Source organism: Rhizophagus irregularis, chromosome 31 (genome assembly GCF_026210795.1).
Source record: "Rhizophagus irregularis chromosome 31, complete sequence".
NCBI classification, from domain to species: Eukaryota; Fungi; Glomeromycota; class Glomeromycetes; order Glomerales; family Glomeraceae; genus Rhizophagus; species Rhizophagus irregularis.
Window position 1 is genome coordinate 1,008,031 of NC_089459.1, and position 20,374 is coordinate 1,028,404.

Below are 20,374 nucleotides of genomic sequence, written 5' to 3' on the forward strand. Positions count from 1 at the left end.
TAATTAAATCATTATAAGCCTTGTTCAAATCTATATAATAAAAAAAAGATAAAAAAAGGTAATAATTTAAATATTTCATTATTAACTTATAAATCACTTTACCGTCCAAAGAAAATTTGTAAGTTTGTGTATTATATCTAGGATCTAATAATAAAATGACATTACTTAATTATTATAATTATTTTTTTTAAAAAAAAAAAATAATATATTAAAATAAATACCTTCTACTTCATTAAATATATTATTGTTATCATCATTATCATCTTTAATTTCGTAAAACTTTAATAACTTATTTTATATAGTACCTAATTATTAAATAATAAATTATGATATAATAAACTTACCATCTATAAAATGTAATGTAAAAATTAAAATAATATTAATAATATTGATGTTAGTATTCATATTAGCAAATCATTTAATTATTAAACAATAAGTTATAATGTAAATAAACTTACTACTATCTATAAAATGTAATATTAAAAAGTTAAAACATTGATGTTAGTATTATGTTAGCAAATAATTTAATTATTAAACAATAAGTTATAATGTAAATAAACTTACCTTCTATAAAATGTAATATAGAAAAATTAAAATATTGAAATTAGTAGGTATGTTAACAAATAATTTAATTATTAAACAATAAGTTATAATGTAAATAAACTTACGATCTATAAAATGTAATGTAAAAATTAAATAATATTGAAATTAGTAGGTATATTAACAAATAATTTAATTATTAAACAATAAGTTATAATGTAAATAAACTTACCAACTATAAAATGTAATATAATAAAGATTAAAACATTAATGTTAATAGTTTAATTAGCAAATAATTTAATTATTAAACAATAAGTTATAATGTAAATAAACTTACAATCTATAAATGTAATATAAAAAGGTTAAAATATCAATGTTAATAGTTTATAGCAAATAATTTAATTATTAAACAATAAGTTATAATGTAAATAAACTTACGAACTATAAAATGTAATATAATAAAGGTTAAAATATTGAAATTAGTAGTTATATTAACAATAATTTAATTATTAAACAAATAAATTATAATGTAAATAAACTTACTGTCTATAAATGCAATATAAAAAAGGTTAAAATATTGAAATTAATAGTTTATAGCAAATAATTTAATTATTAAAAATAAGTTATAATGTAAATAAACTTACTAATTTCTATAAAGTGTAGTATAAAAGAGTTAAAATATTGCTTATATTAGCAAATAATTTAATTATTAAACAATAAGTTATGATATAAATTAACTTACGCCCTACAAAATTTAGTATAAAAAAGTTAAAATATTGATGTTAGTAGTTAAGTTAGCAAATAAATTAATTATTAAACAATAAGTTATAATGTAATAAACTTACAAGCTATAAAATGTAATGTAAAAAAGTTAAAATATCAATGTTAGTAGGTATGTTAACAATAATTTAATTATTTAACAATAAGTTATAATGTAAATAAACTTACATTCTATAAAATGTAATGTAAAAAATTAAAATAATATTGATGTTAGTAGGTATGTTATCAAGTAATTTAATTATTAAACAATAAGTTATAATGTAAATAAACTTACGATCTATAAAATGTAATGTAAAAATTAAATAATATTGATGTTAGTAGGTATATTAGCAAATAATTTAATTATTAAACAATAAGTTATAATGTAAATAAACTTACCAACTATAAAATGTAATATAATAAAGATTAAAACATTAATGTTAATAGTTTAATTAGCAAATAATTTAATTATTAAATAATAAGTTATGTAAAAATCATATAATTAAATAAATAACATACTCCCTATATTATTAAATAAAAAATTTAGTTAGTTTAAATTATATGTAAATATAAATATAATAGATTAATGTTAGTAGTTAAATTAGCAAATAATTTATTCATTAAACAATAAATAAACTTACATTCTATAAGATGTAATATAATAATTAATAAAGGTTAAAATATTGAAATTAGTAGTTATATTAGTAAATAATTTAATTATTAAACAATAAGTTATAATGTAAATAAACTTACCGTCTATAGAATGTAATATAAAAGGTTAAAATATTGAAATTAGTAGTTATATTAGCAAATAATTTAATTATTAAAAATAAGTTATAATGTAAATAAACTTACTAATTTCTATAAAGTGTAGTATAAAAGAGTTAAAATATTGCTTATATTAGCAAATAATTTAATTATTAAACAATAAGTTATGATATAAATTAACTTACGCACTACAAAATTTAGTATAAAAAAGTTAAAATATAGATGTTAGTAGTTAAGTTAGCAAATAAATTAATTATTAAACAATAAGTTATAATGTAATAAACTTACAAGCTATAAAATGTAATGTAAAAAAGTTAAAATATCGATGTTAGTAGGTATGTTAACAATAATTTAATTATTTAACAATAAGTTATAATGTAAATAAACTTACATTCTATAAAATGTAATGTAAAAAATTAAAATAATATTGATGTTAGTAGGTATGTTATCAAGTAATTTAATTATTTAACAATAAGTTATAATGTAAATAAACTTACCGTCTATAGAATATAATATAAAAGGTAAAATATTGAAATTAGTAGTTATATTAACAATAATTTAATTATTAAACAAATAAATTATAATGTAAATAAACTTACTGTCTATAAATGCAATATAAAAAAGGTTAAAATATTGAAATTAATAGTTATATCTGCAAATAATTTAATTATTAAACAATAAGTTATAATGTAAATAAACTTACCTTCTATAAAATGTAATATAATAAAGGTTAAAATATTGAATCAATTCGTAGTTATATTAGCAAATAATTTAATTATCAAATAATAAGCTATAATGTAATAAACTTACGTGCTTTTTTTTTAAAATGTAGTACAAAAAAGTTTGATGTTTAGTAATTATGTTAGCAAATAATTTAATATTAAGCAACAAGTTATATCAAATCCAGTTTGTTAAAGCCAGCATTCCTATAAATAAACTTACGAACTAAAAAAAGTTAGTTTTTATTGAAAGATTGTTTAATTAGTATTAAGTATAATACAATTGTGCTCGGGTTATTTTATATGGATCATGAAAAAATTGGCCGGAATTAGCCTAATTCTACCATACATTATACCCGGATATATTATAACGAGGTGGGTCTTTAGTATAATGTACTACTTACTTGTAGGAACTACAGTATAAACCAAAAGTTTAAAGTTTGATATTTAGTATCAAATAATATAATTATTAAATGGTTTGCTTTTATTTTATATTTTAAAATTCTGTATACTGACCTTCGAGAGTATAGTCAAACGCTTTGGTCTCATATTCTAAAATATAAAATGAAACTCAAATTATTTACATTTAAATGTCCATACTATAAAATAAATATTGTACCTGATTGAATAATACTTTCATTTAAACTTGTTACAGAATTAGGTTGTGGTGATAATTCTATATCTACTGAATTATTATTATTTATCATAACCGTTTTTTCCTTAGGGTAATAAGTTGGTGCCATATTAAGATTATCAGTTGCTCTAGTGCCATATCCTAAAAAATTTCAATATTACAATATTTATTTTAAGTTATAGTGCATTCAAATTATTATTCATATTTTTACCTGAAATAACACTATTATTAGTTACAAAATTAGATTCAGACAATGATGAATAACAAGTTATTTTTGATGAAGCTATATTATCATCAGCCACTTTACATAGATCTATCATTTCTTCGAATAATTTCGGTAAAAGAGAAGCATCAGGTCTTTTTAATGGGTCAGAACTCCAACATTGCTCCATAATGCTAGCATAAAATTCTGGTGTTCCCTTAACAATTTCGGGCCTCAGCGGTTTCAGTTCATCAAGAACTTCAAGCGCAAGACCCGCGTCATGATGATTATTTGAAAATGGAGCTTCATCAGAAGTTAATTCCCACATTATCATACTTAAACTATACACTTCTGATTGTTTTGTATATGGTTTACATCTCAGAACTTCGGGAGCGATATAAGGCAAAACTCCTTGAATACTATTCGAAGCTATTAGTAAAAACAAAATATAATTATATTAATTATGTTTATGAAATAAAAAATCGTTTTCTTTAATTTTTACCTATTTCAGAGTCAATTGGTTGACTAAGTCCAAAATCACTTATAAAAATTCTATCATCTTCGTCTACTAAAATATTTTTACAATGGAAATCCTTATGAACTAAATTCATTTGATGGATTGAATATAAAGCTTTTGATAGTTCGATAAGAATCTTTGCTCTATCAGTCCAAGTTAATTTTGGAAAAAATTTACGAATATAATTTCGTAGGTCTCCATGTTCTGCATATCTTATTACCATGGCATATTCCTTTCCTACAGGTGCTTTTGCTATTCCATAGAATGGTATAACTCTTGGATTACGGCATTTATGGTGAACTTTAAGCTAAATAAATCATATAATTAATTTTAATATTTATATATTCTTTTATTTGATTTCATTTTTCTTTACCTCGTTTAGGATATGATCATTGATATTATCAGAATCATTAATGACTTTTAAAGTAACTTTAGAAGATAATTGGTTTGAAGCTATTGAAGTCAAAGACATGTTTAACAATAAATTCCAAGTTCCAAAATAAATTTTGCAATTTCCTCCATTTGTTAAATATTTTATATTTTCTAAATTTGAATGTGGAATCCATTCAATAAAATCATCACAATATTTTGAATTTAGTTGAGTTTCTTTAATAAATTCGTCTAGTACAAAACTCCCGCTTGTCTTGTTATCAATCAATTCATTTTTAGGTAATTTAGACTTAATCTTAAATAATTTAATTATATATGATTTGGCTTTAGAAAGTTTGTTTAATTTAATTTTTTGTACGCCTCGAGATTTATTTATTTGCGAAGGAGAAAGGAGTCGTTTTCTACAAAGTTGATTTGGATAATTTATTATTTTCTGATTACATTGCATACAAATGATATCTTCTAACATATTCATGATAGTTATTTAAAAATAATGCAAGGAAATATCAAGAATATATTTTTCTGTTTTCATACCCCATATTTATAACGTTATAACGTTGGGCAAATACTGTTTAAAAAAAGGAAAGATCTACATCGCAGACATGAGGGGACGGGACGTCGGGACGGTCGGGACGCAAATATTTACGTTCATCGGCCGAACAAACTAGGAAATTCATGAAAGAAGTAGTTTATGAAAAAAACAAGTAATTTATACATGCATTGGTGTGATAAATAAATCGTTTTAATCAAATTGCGATAGAAACTATGTATTACCAAAAAAAAAAAAATGCTATAAATACAGTATACTGTATTAATAATGATAATATTTTTAAAGCCATGCATGTATTTAATATAAATTTTACGATATTATATGTTTAAAAAAAATTACACCCGAAAAATAATATTATGCATATAATACAGCGTATACTTCTTGATTGGTTAAATAGATCATTTGTGTTATAAATTAGTAAGTATAATCGGTTATTATAATGCTTACATAAAAATATGATACAAATTAAACAGATAAGTTCCGTTAATTAAATTAAATTAATTAATTAATTATAAAAATGAATTATTTATTTTTTGAGCGAATTATTATCTTCTTTAGTAGAAACTAGTGTTGAAGCAAGGAGACATTATTAGTATTTTTTTTTTTCTCAGAATATAAAAATTTAAAGTAAAAAATTATATTTGTTATAAATTCACCTTCTTTTTCTATAACATCTTTTTTATCGTTATCGTTTGACTTTGACATGCCATTATCTTTGAGACGTCAACATATAAATAAATTAGATAAAAATAATATAAAATTATACAAAAATGTACATATAAATTAATTACCTTGATGACGCCCGATAGATTTTTTATTTTTCTGATATTGAATAAGTAGAATGACATATGGCTGTGATCTACCCACCACATTTCGTTTCGAAGCCAACGAATGTTTCTTACAATTTAATGAGCGTACGCAAGGCGTATTATCAGGTTGCGCAATTACTCCGCATTGAACGTCCAAATCAATCGCTCCTAATTTTAAATTAAATATTAAAAAAAAAAAACCTAAAAAAAAATTGTGAAAAATAGGAATTTAGAAATTTCTTGCAACCTTTATTACGTCTTATAATTTTTTTCTTTTTCCTGCTCTTTTTAATCTTTTGTTTTTTCCTAGGGGATTCTTCAGCTGATATTGGAGAATTAGGTCTTTTATCTAAAATTTTATAAAAATAAATTAATAATCGTTCGTTAAACTTGGAGGATTATAAAAATGAACTTACTAGTTTTTTTCCTCTCGTCTTTGATCATAAATAAAAATATTTAATTATAAAAAATAAATAAATAAAATAAATACATTTTGTTTAAAATTTGTAAATATCTATCTAAACATTTACCTTGTAATCCTTTATTTGTTTCATTTGTTACAATCGTTTCTGGTATTTTTATATTATAGGATTCAGTTGAAGTTGAAGCGTCCATTTTGATATATTTTTAACGAGTATTTAATAAAAATAAGAAAGAGGTAACAAAATTTTTACTGATGGCTTTAAATATTCTATCGGAGTAAACATTCTAAGAAGTTCGTCCACCCCCTTTTTATTTGCCAAGTCTGTGGCAAAACGCGCCACAGAATTTCCGGATTGCGGGAATAATTTATACCAAATTAGGAAAAGTCCAAAACTGTGTCACAGCAGCCATTTACACTCTGGGAAAAATGGATTTACAGTTTGAATAAATTTAACATGGGATGAAATTTCTTTAAATAGTATTCGAAACAGGAAAATGAACAATGATGTTACATTTGTTACATGATATTCTTTTTTTGTAAATAGTATTACCATCTAAATGGAAAATTCCATGCGCATAATTATTTTGAATAAATATTTAAATAATAAATTTCCGAATCAAGAAAAAATCCGCCTCATGAAATATTATTTTTAGAATATTCTAAAAAACCGAATCCATTTTTTTTTTATATTAGTACTTAATTGACTTGCAAATAATTTTTGATGAACCGAATTACCGAATTACCGAACCGAATTACCAAATTACAAGTTATAGTTTCCGCCTAGTACAACTATCCTCCTATTTTGCGCTATCTGTTATGTAAATATCATATCACATTATCACATGCTGGATTTACATAAATTTAGCTAACGCAGCACGAAGCGAAAAAAACGAGATTTAATGAAATTTATTATGAAATCTTTATAATTCACACAAATTTACTCATTTTTTACATGTCAAAATTCCATGAAAAATAAATGCATTTCTTGACTATCATTAGTATTAATTTCATGAGGAGTTGGGAATAATAGGGTTTTTTTTACGATGGGAAAAAAACCCTGATGTTCCCTTCCCATGAAATAAATGGAGCGTGTCACTCATTAAATATCAACTATTTTAAACTAACTATTTTAAACTAAAATTAGTAATTTCCCGGCTATTTATATGAAGGCCGGGAAATAAGTAAACGAAGATTCCCGGTCATTTATAAACTCAGCTAATCACTCGCAATTTTTAAAAATTAGTATGGTGATCATGAGTGACACTTAGTGCGACAGGGGATTACTGCGTTTGTTCATATTCAATTATCATAATTATCATCCATTACTGTCTTCACTTTTGTTTGATTCAAATCTTATAATTACTATTATACTAACTATATCATTTTTAATTATCATAATATTAATTATAGGAATTGAATAAGTAGAATAAAATACGGATATACTGTAATAATTATAATCTACTTATTACACCACTAATTAATGAGCCTTCGCAAGACAAATAAAATTATCCCACATTTATTTTTTGATTCAAATTAAGAATTATAAATAATGAATAAAAATTTAAATTGAAATTTACAACCATATGTTTAATTTGATAAATCTACGTCCGAAGAATCCTAACTTATCTTTAACGTAAAGTTTAATAAAATTCTTTATCGATAATTTACTTCCGCGGAAACCTCAATTGTGTATAATTGCAATGGATTAATTTTTAACAATCTTAGTAGGCTTAACGTTCTAGAGTAGATTTACTTTCACCGCATTATGTATGTACTGTGCATGTAATAACTTTTGTTGGTACGGTAAGAACTAATGACACAACTTCCATTCGCTGGCAGTTTTCTTTTTTTATTTTACTTTTGCATGCAGATTTCTTTCATCGAATATACTGTAGTTTCACGTGTTTACAATATTTCACATGTGCTGTACGTAAATCCATCATTGTTCCCTAATAAATGTAATTTTTTTTCACAACCTCCTACATTGTCACTGGTTACACAGCGAAAGTTAAAACGAAAAATTTATGTGAATTTCTTAATTTTAAACACAAATAAAAAGTACTGGTGATCCGATCTACAAATTCTATTATTTTAGAGTCACAAAAATTCGTATCTAAGATATGTCTTAGAGTAAAAATGCTGTATGTATAATTTTTCCCTTCTTCTTTCACTCCTCGTTAAGTGTAACAAACTCGCGCAATTTCGTAAACCATACTTTCGTGAATAAAAATAATATCAAATTAATCATATTCAAATAAAAAGCTCATTTTTTTTTTTAATAAAAAAATTCATAATATACATTATTACCATTGGTCGTTTGACTGGGCTTTGGCTGTTACCTGTTTGGTCGTTTGGCTGCGGCTTAATAACCAAAAAAATCTTTAGCCGTGATCAAATGCTAATCACCACCCATTAGGTACTAGTACTTTTGGCCAAAAATTTGGCCGCTTGCTGTTGGCTGTTTTGTCGCCAAAAAGTCCTTGACCGCAGCCAAAATCCCAACACTGAGTCATATCATTATCTAGTTGTTAAATGTAAATAAAAGAGACCGATATCGTTTAAACCAATCAAACCCCACAAAAATTCTGGTTAAATATTTAGCCCAAAGTTATTAAATTTTATTTGCCGTTAAAATAGTAAAAAGGGGTTAAAAAAAAAAATCTGCAAAAAAATGTAACTGATGATCTTACACAATCTTTTTTTTCTTCCATCATAAATTTTTTAAACTTTCAATAAATAATAATTATTATTTTTTAAAATCTTATTTTACACAAGTATTAATTTGTGTTTATTGATAAATCTCTTTATCTCTTACTTAATAATTATTTAATTTTCTCCGTGATTTTTTTTTACATGTTACAAAAATCATTTTAATCTTAAATTCCGGTTTTCATTTTTTGTAACTTTTTTTTTCCTATTGTGAATCTACATTACTCCTTTCTTTCACTTCACTAAATTAGAAACGTAATAAAGATAAAAGGGCAAATTAAATAAAATTAATTTTACAAAGTCAGCTAGCGGGGATCTTCTTCATTGAAATTTCGATTACGTACATATATGGTGTGGCTTTTTATGATCGACGTTCCACCATTCAAATCATTAACAAAAATAATCAACAGAAGATTTTTTTTTTTTTTTTTTTTTTTTTTTTTTTTTTTTTTTTTTTTTTTTTTAAAACTGTAACGCATCTTTATTAAGGTCTATTGATTACCCTAAATTACAAGTAATCAACAGAAGATTATTCAACTGAAAGACAAAAATAATCAACAGAAGATATTGACAAAATGATTCAACTGAAAGTGGAAATTGACAAAAATAATCAACAGAAATCTTAACAAAAAAGGCCAATAGATATTTACCGCGGAATAATACAATCATTAAATTAATCCATAAAAATTTTTATTTATAAAGAGGAAGTTATCTTCGTTATTCTACTTTTTTTCAAAAAAAAAAATATCTGAAATACGCTTTCAGTACACGAAAAAATTAATAATAATTTTATCATCTACTAGTATCAAAATGGTACCTCCTGACCCTAACAAACCTACTTTTTCTCTTAATTTGAACATTAAAACCCCTGAACAAACTTGGTATGATACAGATTATCCATTTACTATGGACAGAGACAAACTTTTAATGAACTCGAATAAATCTAGGCCTGATATTCCACGTCCTCCAAATTCCTTTATTTTATATGCGAAAAATGAAGGCAATAAACCAAAATACAAGAAGATGCAAGCAAATAAAAAGTTTAGAATAATTGGGAAACTCTGGCTAAATGAATCAAATGAAGTCAAAAATCTTTTTGACTGTGGCGCAAAAGTGGCAAAGAAAAAACATGCTAAACAACATAAAGGATATCGATTTAGAAAGAGAAATCAACAAAAAGGAGCAAAAAATGTTAAAGAAAATAAGTTACCTATCCAATCTAACCTTTTTTCAACGTCGACTACATCATCTACTTCATTAGAACATCATCCTCAATTACAGTATATCACTGAAGATCAATATAACTTTTCGTCTACGACTACCAACTTTATTGCTACAGCTAATTGTAATCAACTTGAGTTATCTATTCCATCCAATTTAGAATCTCCTTTAACATTAAATTTTCCTTATATTCGACCTGTATCCAACTTCGCTGCTGCAGCTTGTGATTTACCAGGATATATTAATTATAACCAAATTGAGACATCTAATCCATCTAACTTGGAATCTTTTTTAACTCCTTCTACATTAAACTATCCTTATATTCAATCTAACTCCAACCTTAATGCTGTAACTTATGATTTACCAGGATATCCTAATTGTGACCTTATGGAGTCACCTATTCCATCCAACTTGGAATTTTTTTCAACTTATGCAACATTAGATTATCCTTATATACAACCTGAAACCAACCTTACTTTTGGTTACAATTTGTCAGGATTGGTAATAAATGAGTCTTCCATAGTTCCTTTAGGATAATTTACTATGGATTCTTTCTCCGTGAAATAGAAAGAACCTTTTCACGTTGCAAAAGGTGGAACCATATTGTGATCAGTTTAATAAGTCATGCTTATTATGACATTCGTAGGATTAAAGTAAATATAGAGAAAAATGCTGCAAATGATCAAATAGCAGAATTAACTTGTAATCAAATAGCAAGAATTAACTCTGTAGAATTAACTCTGTTTTCAGATAGCAGAATTAACTCTGTAATCAAATAGCAGAATTAACTCTGTAGAATTAACTCTGTTTTCAGATAGCAGAATTAACTCTGTTTTCAAATAGTAGAATTAACTCTGTTTTCAAATAGAAAAATTAACTTTGTAGTCAAACAGCAAAATTAACTCTATAATCAAACAGCAAAATTAACTCTATAATCAAATAGCAAAATTAACTTTGTAAATCAAATAGCAAAATTAACTTTGTAATCAAATAGCAAAATTAACTCTGTAGCTAAATAACAGAATGAAAGAAAATACCTAATATTAATTCATTTAAATAATGTATAATACTATTCATACAATTCTTCTCACTTATAGATGATATATTCATCTCACTGGATGATCTGATAAAAGAGCAAAACGGTTGGACGATCTTTGCCAGACCAACATTAAAAAAAACTCAAACGCTCATCTCGGAACAATCAAGCAAAAGTAATAGGAGACATTAACTTTGTAATCAAATAGCAAAATTAACTCTATAGTCAAATAGCAAATTAATATAAATATTAAATAAAAAAGTATTTTAAAATTATTATTATTTCATTTCATAAAAGTGGTTCTTGTAATATTATTCTTCAGATGCATATTGAGTATTGACAACGAATATTCTGTTAATTTAGCAGCTTTACTTTTTATTTTTCATGCACTGATATAGGTTGTGCCAAGTTGTATATTCAATGGACTGTTATATTCCAATAAAAAAAGCAAAATATTAAAGTTAATAATTAAAAAACATTAAATATTTATAAAAATAGTGATAAACATGATAAATAATTAAATCTTTTTACTATACAAAAACAATAAATTGAAATTGATAAATTTACAAACAATAAAATACTGTAAACATAATAAATAAATACAACGACAAAAAATTAGTGACATTAATAAGATTTCCGATTTCCAAAATTAAATTGGTATGAGGCTTTATGCACTTATTATGTGATATACTATGCGTATTTTTGGCTGTTCTACAAATTTAATTAAAGACGGAATGATGGTTTAGAATACCATTTTTAACTTTTATATATATAGCATTTTTTGAGAACGCGATATATCGCACTTTTCACCACGAGAAACCATCGAAGCTGCATTATCGGTGTTCACATTTTCTGCTAATCCAAACTTGCGAAGAACTTCCGTTGGAGTATTACCAGTACAACAGAATGATATCAAGAAGGAAAACTTTTAACTTCCAAGAATTTTCAACATAATGAAAAGTAAGGCTTGTACTACTGTACACTTTCAATTGAAGATCCCATCTTATTATTGGGTATTTTTACAAAATCAAAGTAGTTATTTATATCCATATTTGGATTTTCTTCTTTTCTTATGATGGGATAGATTCTATTTTTTACTATTAAATACAAAAGTTTCGCAAGCCATGATTGTTATTATTTGTTTATTTAAGTTTAATATAAATGTCAGATATATACAAAATGATCTACACGGGTTTTCCCCAGCTGATGTAGTGATGTCATTTTAAATTTTAACTATTTACAAATCGAGTTAGTTATTGTACAAGCTTCCCAGAATTCTTATGACAATAACCAACTGAATATAGTAAACAGTGTTTTTATCGCTGATATATAAATAGGACAGTATTTTCCCTGGCACGAATTCCAAAATTTATTATTTGTATGAATTTTTAATCGTAAAATAATAAGTTATTCGAGTCATAAATTCAAAAAAATGTAAAATGTAATCATGTCAATCATGTTAACTTATGGATTTTTTTAATAGGATACCAAAAAGCAATAGTTAAAAAAACGTTGATCGTCAATCTTAATAACAAATATGGTAAATGGCGTTTTTTGTTACGAAGTATAAAAAGGGTGCTTTTTTTGGATATACGAATTACGTTTGAAAAATCATGAATTTATCCGAAGATTCAAAATTTACTATTTGTACCCATTGTAATCATATAATAACAAGTTATGTAGGTCAAAATCAAATATGTTTAAGAAAATTTCATTCTTCTCATTCTTCACAAAATAATCAAAAAAATAAGTCCAATGTAACCGCAACTCGTAGCATACAAACCAACAAAGTCAATAAATATGAAAATAAATTAATTGATACAACTGGAAATTCTAAATTAGATGAATTTATTGAAGAAACTCAAAATAATTCAAAATATTGTGATGATTTTATTGAATGGATACCAAATAATTACTTGGAAAATGTAAATCATTTAGCAAAAGGTGGAAATTCAAATATTTTTTGTGGAACTTGGAATTTAACTATACCTTTGGCTATAAAATCTATTAAGGATACTGGTGATCAATTTCTAAACGAGGTAAAAAGGAAAAAGTTTCACACTGAAAAAAAAAAACTACTAATTTTTTTTGATTTTTTTTTTTATGAATAGTTTAAAATGCATCATAAATGTCGTAGTCAAAGCGTTATACCATTTTATGGAATAACCAAAATACCTGGAAGAAATGAATACGCTATGGTAATAAGACGTGCAAAATATGGGGATTTAAGAAATTACATTCGTGATTTTTTTCCAAAATTAACTTGGGCCGATAGAATAGAGATTCTTATAAATATTTCGAAAGCCTTAAAACACATTCACGAAATGAACTTAATCCATAGGGATTTTCATTGTAAAAATGTTTTGGTAGACGAAAACAGGAGTATTTTAATATGTGACTTTGGACTTTGTACACCCGTTGATCTAGAAATAGGTAAATGATTTTGAAAAAAGTGTTACTTTTATTTTTACAATATTTTAAAAATGAATAATTAAAATTTTTAATTTTTATATAAAAAGCTTCAGATAAAAAAATTCAAGGAGTTTTACCTTACATCGCTCCTGAAGTACTAAGGAATAAGCCATATACAAAGAAATCTGAAGTTTATAGTTTAAGTATGATAATGTGGGAATTAACTTCAAATGAACCTCCATTTTCAGATCATCCTCATGATAAGTATCTTGCAATTCAAATTGTAAAAGGACAAAGACCTGATATTATTAAAGAAACACCAAATTTTTATGCTAAATTTATGGAACAATGTTGGGATCCTGATCCATCAAAAAGACCCGATTCTTCTGACTTACCAGAATTATTTGAAGAAATGATGGTTTTATGTAAAAATCTTAAATATGATAAGGTTTTGCCAAATTTTTCATTAATTAGAAATATAGGTATATAAGATGTAAAATTTGAATTTTATAAAAAATGGTACATTTTATTTTATTTTATTTTATTTATTTATTTATTTATTTTACTTTAGAACGCAAAACTGAATCTGACAAATCATTAGGATATACTTTAAGTATACCTTCATTTGATTTTACTAAAAATGATGATGAAAGAGTATCCGTAGTAAATGATGATATAAAGTCATCGCCTCAGTCTAATCTCCCAACAAATTCAAAAGAAAAAAGCACTAGACCAGGTATATAAAAAGTGTAAGGGTGTGAATTTATAATAATTTTAAAAATGGTACATTTTATTTTATTTTATTTTATTATTTTTTACTTTAGAACGCAAAACTGAATCTGACAAATCATTAGAATATACTTTAAGTATACCTTCATTTGATTTTACTGAAAATGATGATGAAAGAGTATCCGTAGTAAATGATGATATAAAATCATCACCTCAGTCTAATCTCCCAACAAATTCCAATACATCTAAATACGATTTTTCTAAAATTGATGATGCGTCTACTAATGAGTCAACATGGTCTGAGCAATACAAAAAAGCTAGTTTAGAAAAAGAAATTTTGCAATCATCACAAAAATTTGTTACTGAAGCTTCCACAAATGCTGTCCGCAAACAAGCTAAACAAGAAAAGAAGACCGAGAAAACTGCGGCATTGATCACTCTTAAATCAAAAACCACTCCTGAAACAACCAAAAAGATCGTAGAAAACCAAAAACCCGATGGTTCTATTAAATTAGATAAAACCGTTTCCGATCAAATTAATATCTCTTCTGATAACATACAATCCTCAGTTCAAACTTATGGTGTTAGCGATAAATTAAAATCAGTCCCAAAGAACGTATGGGAAACAGCCTTGTCACTCCGTTACTTAACCATTACCTCTCAATCTCAAGATCAACATAAAGAACAATATGAAAAAGCCAAGAAGTACCTTATTGAGGAACTCAAAGATAAAGAATTAGTGGAAGAGTTATTACCTACGTCAGAAAAAATTATTGTAGAAAAATGTGTTGAAAAGGAAAAGAAAGATACTGTCGCTACTATTCAGAACTCTACCACAACCGAAAAAGCAAAAGAAATAGTATCATCCCGAAAGGAAGATGGATCTTTAGAACTCACTGACACCGTTTATAAGGAGCTCGATGTTGAATCTAATGAATCATTAGTTTCATCTATTAAAACTTATTTCATCAATAAAGAAACGAAAGTACCAGAGAGCAAAAAATTAATAGATACCGCTATAACCTTATCCTTCCTCAGAAAAACATCATCTACTGATACTTCACCAGAATTAAAAGAAAAAGTTGAAAAAGCAGAGAAATATTTAACAACTGAGCTAGGAAATGAAGAAAAAATTAAAGAATTATTAGAAAAAACCGATATAATTGTTGTTGAACACGCAACGAAAAAAGTAGTTAAAGAGAAAGCAGATCAAGTTGTTGTCGGAAAAGTTCAGGAAACTATAACTGAAGAAGAGATCACGGAAGTCATTGAAACTCAAAATAACGAAGGTTCATATGAAAAAATATCCGACAAGATTACCGAAAAACTTGGAGTAATTACAACTGAAAATATTTCATCCTCCATCCGTATCACTGATGAACGTGTCAAAAAATTTGATACCAAAGTATGGAATACATTTATAACAATTGCTTATTGCAATAAAGTGTTAGGTAAACAACAATCAAAAGTGACAACTCCAAATGAAAAAGCCCTCGCTTGGTTGCATACTCAAATCAAGGATGAAAAATTAATAAAAGAAGTTCTAGAATCCTGTGAGAAAATAGTAGTTGAAAAAGTTTCTAATAAGAAGAAGGATGAATCTACTACTACTATTTGGCCTTCTTTGACTGATTGGGGATCTAGTTGGGGTAAATATATTGCCGATACAGTTAAATCAACAACCGAAGGTATATACGAAGTAGCAAGACAAACAACCGATAGCGTACAACATACCGCTGACACTGTATCTTCTACACTTGTCAATCTTAAATCAAAAACCACTCCTGAAACAACCAAAAAGATCGTAGAAAACCAAAAACCCGATGGTTCTATTAAATTAGATAAAACCGTTTCCGATCAAATTAATATCTCTTCTGATAACATACAATCCTCAGTTCAAACTTATGGTGTTAGCGATAAATTAAAATCAGTCCCAAAGAACGTATGGGAAACAGCCTTGTCACTCCGTTACTTAACCATTACCTCTCAATCTCAAGATCAACATAAAGAACAATCTGAAAAAGCCAAGAAGTACCTTATTGAGGAACTCAAAGATGAAAAATTAGTGGAAGAACTATTAACAACGTCGGAAAAGATTGTTGTTGATCAAAGTGTCAAAAAAGAAAAGGAAGATGCCGTTTCCACTATCCAAAGCTCTACCACAACCGAAAAAGCAAAAGAAATAGTATCATCCCAAAAAGAAGATGGATCCTTAGAACTCCCTGACACCGTTTCTAAGGCGCTTGATGTTGAATCTAGTGAATCATTAGTTTCATCTATTAAAACTTATTTCATCAATAAAGGAACGAAAGCACCGGAGGACAAAAAATTACTCGATACCGCTATAACCTTATCCTTCCTCAGAAAAACATCATCTACTGACACTTCACCAGAATTGAAAGAAAAAGTTGCAAAAGCAGAAAAATATTTGAAGACCGAGTTAGGAAGTGATGAAAAAATTAAAGAATTATTGGAAAAAACCGATACAGTTGTTGTCGATCATGCAGTCAAGAAAGTAATCAAAGAAAAAGCGGAACAAACGATTGTCCAAGAAATTCAAGAAACTGTAACTGAAGAAGAAGAGATCACAAAAGTCATTGGAATTCAAAATAACGAAGGTTCATATGAAAAAATATCCGATAAGATTACCGAAAAACTTGGAGAAATCACAACTAAAAATATTTCATCTTCCATCCGTATTACTGATGAACGTGTCAAAAAATTTGATACCAAAGTATGGAACACGTTTATAACAATTGCTTACTGCAACAAAGTGTTAGGAAAGCACAAATCAAAATGGACAAATCAAAATGCAAAAGCCCTCGCTTGGTTACATGAACAAATCAAGGATGAAAAATTAGAAAAAGAAATTTTAGAATCTTGTGAAAAAATAGTAGTCGAGAAAGTTTCCAATAAGAAAAAAGAATCATCACCTTGGTTCAATTTGTTACCCACCTGGGGTAGTAGTGATACCACAAAACAAACAACAATAAAGAAAATCGAATCCATTCCTGTAGCTCCTACCACTAGTACAACAAAATCCCCAGAAAAACCTAAAGAAAGCGTAGTTAGTAAATTGGCTGAAAAGTTTTCCGGTACTCCTAGTACTGGTTCTCCTAGTACTGCAATATATCCCAAGAAAGATACTAGAAAAGCTCAACCTAAAAAAGATCAACCTACTCCTGAAACTGAATCTAAAACGAAATCAGGATGGTTTGATAATATTGCTACAACCGAAAAAGCCAATCATGAAATAGAAGGTATGTTTTATGAAATCTAATGAAATACATAATATATATTATCTTCGTGCTTTTTTAACAATAATTTTTAATAGATTCTAGATATAATACTCAAACATACGATTTTTCTTTGGATGGTGAGTTAAGCAATGCTTCTTTATCGGGGTGGATATTTCCAAACCGCCTGATAGTATTATGTATCTGTAAATTTAATAATTTGATCTTAATATACTTAAATTATTATTTTTATTTTATAGATTTGAATTAAAAAGTTATAACAAAAAAATGGAATTCTAAATTATAGTATTTAACAATGTATTTAATAATAATATTTTGATAATATTATTGTACAAGTAAACTTTTTTTCCGAATTTTACAATATAGTAGTTGATTTGTCGCATGAATATATTTGAATATTATTTAAAAGTTTATCAGAAAAAAAAAACCGGTAGTTTGTTTATAAATCATGTAAGATTATAAAATCTGATACTAGCACCCTCATAATATCTTAATACAAAAAAGATACAATCAAATTGGCAGATTTTGGACGTTCGTGTCTAATTATTTTTTTACAAATAAAATTTTTAAAGATTTTTTTTTTTATAATTATAGTTTGGAGCCAATATTCGGTACAATTATTTAACTTTAATATTCTTTATTAAAATCTTCATAGTTTGACGGTTTTTTAGTACTATATAAATATTACGGCTCAATTTCTCTAATGACTTAAAATTTGAACGAACATTTTCCAATCATAAACTTTTAAATTTGATAAACGAAATTTTCCTATAAAAATGGCACATTTTTTTTAGATGCTCAGATCGAACAACTTCTTCTTTCTCAAAGTTTTTTTACATTTACTTGAACTTTAAGTAGTTTTTCTATCTGATTTTTTTTAGGAATTTTATTATTAATGCAAGAAATCCTTAATCTTTATATGCTTTTTTTCTCAAAATGCAGGATCGTTAAAGCTATTGAAAATTGATTGATATTATCGTCATTATATTTAATTTGTATATATTTGCATTATTGTAATATTAAAATTTTAATTTATATTATCGTGCACCCCATTATTACGTGACTCTTCTTTTAAATATAGTGAAGAGAAAGTGGAAATCGATTATTTATCTAATCTGACGTAATTGGTTAAAATGAGACTACTATCCGAAATCAACATTTACTTTTAAAAAAATACTCATATTGTGATATTGATCATATTAACCTCTATTACCTTACAGTACTCACATTTTTTGTAACTGCATATGAAGAATATTTATTAATACATAACATTTATAATATTCCAAATTTTCACCAATAAATTCCAGCAGTTACCCAAGGATCCTTCCAAACATCTCTAACAGAAGTTAAATATTTATTTTTTACAAATGTGAAGAGTATAAAATAATTGAAAATAATTTTTTTATCAGATACAATCATCGTCACTTTTTTTGAAAAATTTTTTGCCGGAAAATCCGTTAAATAACATGTGAATCTTATTTGGATTTTATTTTAATAAACAAAAATTATTATGTATGGAATTCGCTGCATATGTATTACGTATCATTGTGTTTATCAGTTAATTTGCTTTGATTTCTGAAAATAAATAAATACCTCTTTCTGAACATCCTTTCGTTTTAGCCTTTTAATAAACTCTTTTAAGTATTGGATAATACTAATAATTAATTAGAAAGTATGTGTTTTTGTTTCCATTCGCTGATCTTTAAATCTTTTGCGTAATCTAGCGGGTATAATAAAAATAATATTCAGCTACTGGCGCGATGATCTCATTTTACTTATAATGAATTTATTGCAGAATTTTTAGAATCAATTCTTCAAATAACAACGTAATTTCGTTATTTCGAGGGCTGTAACCTGTTCAATACCTCAAAGTTTCTTAAATAATGGCATGAATTTTCTTGATAATTGTGATGTTTTATAATTTTCTTTGGGAATAAGAATTTTACTGAATGTCACAAGTAGTAATATGAATTTTTTTTTTCAAATTTACAAATTTTTAACTGAAATATATGTAAAAAAAAATAATATTACTATAATATATAATCCATGAGTAGAAGAAATTTATCTTAAAAGTTAAAAATACTGTTTTTTTAGATAGTTTTAAGTAAAATTCGAAATAAAAAAACTTTTTCAAAATTTTAAATATAGGTACTGTCAAAATTTAAGAATTACGGCAGTGTCAATTTTGTGCATTTCCAAGGATAAAAGAGATTTAGCAATGATGAAATATGCACGGTGGTCGGCGTATAAATATTGGGGGGAAGACCAGTATATATATTATGTGACACGACTTTTACCATACAATAACTTATTAGATGAGGATATCAGATATTTTTATCTTCCAAAAATATATACAGTATACTGTACTTATTGAACGAATAATATTTTAATTTGCTATAATTTTATATAATTTTAAATTATTATAAATACACAGTATTATGAAATCGAAAATTTGTCTAATAAACGTTAGCCGAGCAAATTAAATTTTAGATTCTCATAATCTTTGCTTGTGCCAATTTCTCATAAATCACATGATTTTTTGTTCTAAAGTTTTACGCAAAGTCACAAACTTTTTTTTACACATCAGATACTTAAAAGCCGATTTTATGTTATGAGAAACTAAAAATTTATTTGTGCAGCCTTACCTAAATTCCAATTATATTGTGTAGACTGTGAGTAAGACAGTAAAAAAAAAAGA

At 25.8% G+C, this 20,374-nt stretch overlaps 4 protein-coding genes across 4 annotated transcripts; 2 read left to right on the forward strand and 2 right to left on the reverse strand.

The window, feature by feature from the left end:
- Positions 1 to 3,282: 3,282 nt before the first annotated feature.
- On the reverse strand, positions 3,283 to 4,611 carry OCT59_022319 (uncharacterized protein; the record flags this gene model as incomplete). The annotated part of the gene is made up of 5 exons (XM_066144735.1): positions 3,283 to 3,338; positions 3,406 to 3,561; positions 3,632 to 4,051; positions 4,125 to 4,446; positions 4,513 to 4,611. 5 exons carry the CDS (start codon positions 4,609 to 4,611, stop codon positions 3,283 to 3,285), a joined length of 1,053 nt encoding a protein of 350 aa, XP_066006168.1.
- A 723-nt stretch (positions 4,612 to 5,334) lies between these two features.
- OCT59_022320 (uncharacterized protein) lies at positions 5,335 to 6,584 on the reverse strand. The gene is made up of 6 exons (XM_025321340.2): positions 6,419 to 6,584; positions 6,305 to 6,322; positions 6,136 to 6,237; positions 5,871 to 6,056; positions 5,736 to 5,792; positions 5,335 to 5,643 (listed from the first exon to the last, which is right to left on the reverse strand). The coding sequence occupies exons 1-6, from the start codon at positions 6,501 to 6,503 to the stop codon at positions 5,606 to 5,608; spliced, it is 486 nt and encodes a 161-aa protein (XP_025169122.1). The 5' UTR covers positions 6,504 to 6,584; the 3' UTR covers positions 5,335 to 5,605.
- A 3,247-nt stretch (positions 6,585 to 9,831) lies between these two features.
- On the forward strand, positions 9,832 to 10,779 carry OCT59_022321 (uncharacterized protein; the record flags this gene model as incomplete). Its single annotated transcript, XM_066144736.1, has 1 exon — positions 9,832 to 10,779. One exon carries the CDS (start codon positions 9,832 to 9,834, stop codon positions 10,777 to 10,779), a length of 948 nt encoding a protein of 315 aa, XP_066006169.1.
- A 2,112-nt stretch (positions 10,780 to 12,891) lies between these two features.
- OCT59_022322 (uncharacterized protein) lies at positions 12,892 to 17,926 on the forward strand (the record flags this gene model as incomplete). The annotated part of the gene is made up of 7 exons (XM_025308831.2): positions 12,892 to 13,317; positions 13,390 to 13,711; positions 13,798 to 14,172; positions 14,262 to 14,426; positions 14,515 to 17,679; positions 17,754 to 17,795; positions 17,916 to 17,926. 7 exons carry the CDS (start codon positions 12,892 to 12,894, stop codon positions 17,924 to 17,926), a joined length of 4,506 nt encoding a protein of 1,501 aa, XP_025169125.2.
- Between the last annotated feature and the right edge of the window lie 2,448 nt (positions 17,927 to 20,374).

Excerpts from the sequence above, each read along its gene's own strand:
- OCT59_022320 (XM_025321340.2), bottom strand. The coding sequence starts at position 6,503 with ATGGACGCTTCAACTTCAACTGAATCCTATAATATAAAAATACCAGAA. Across the intron at positions 6,057-6,135 it reads AATTATAAGACGTAATAAAG|GAGCGATTGATTTGGACGTT; the intron begins GTTGCAAGAAAT and ends ATTTAAAATTAG. Across the intron at positions 5,793-5,870 it reads ATCTATCGGGCGTCATCAAG|ATAATGGCATGTCAAAGTCA; the intron begins GTAATTAATTTA and ends GACGTCTCAAAG.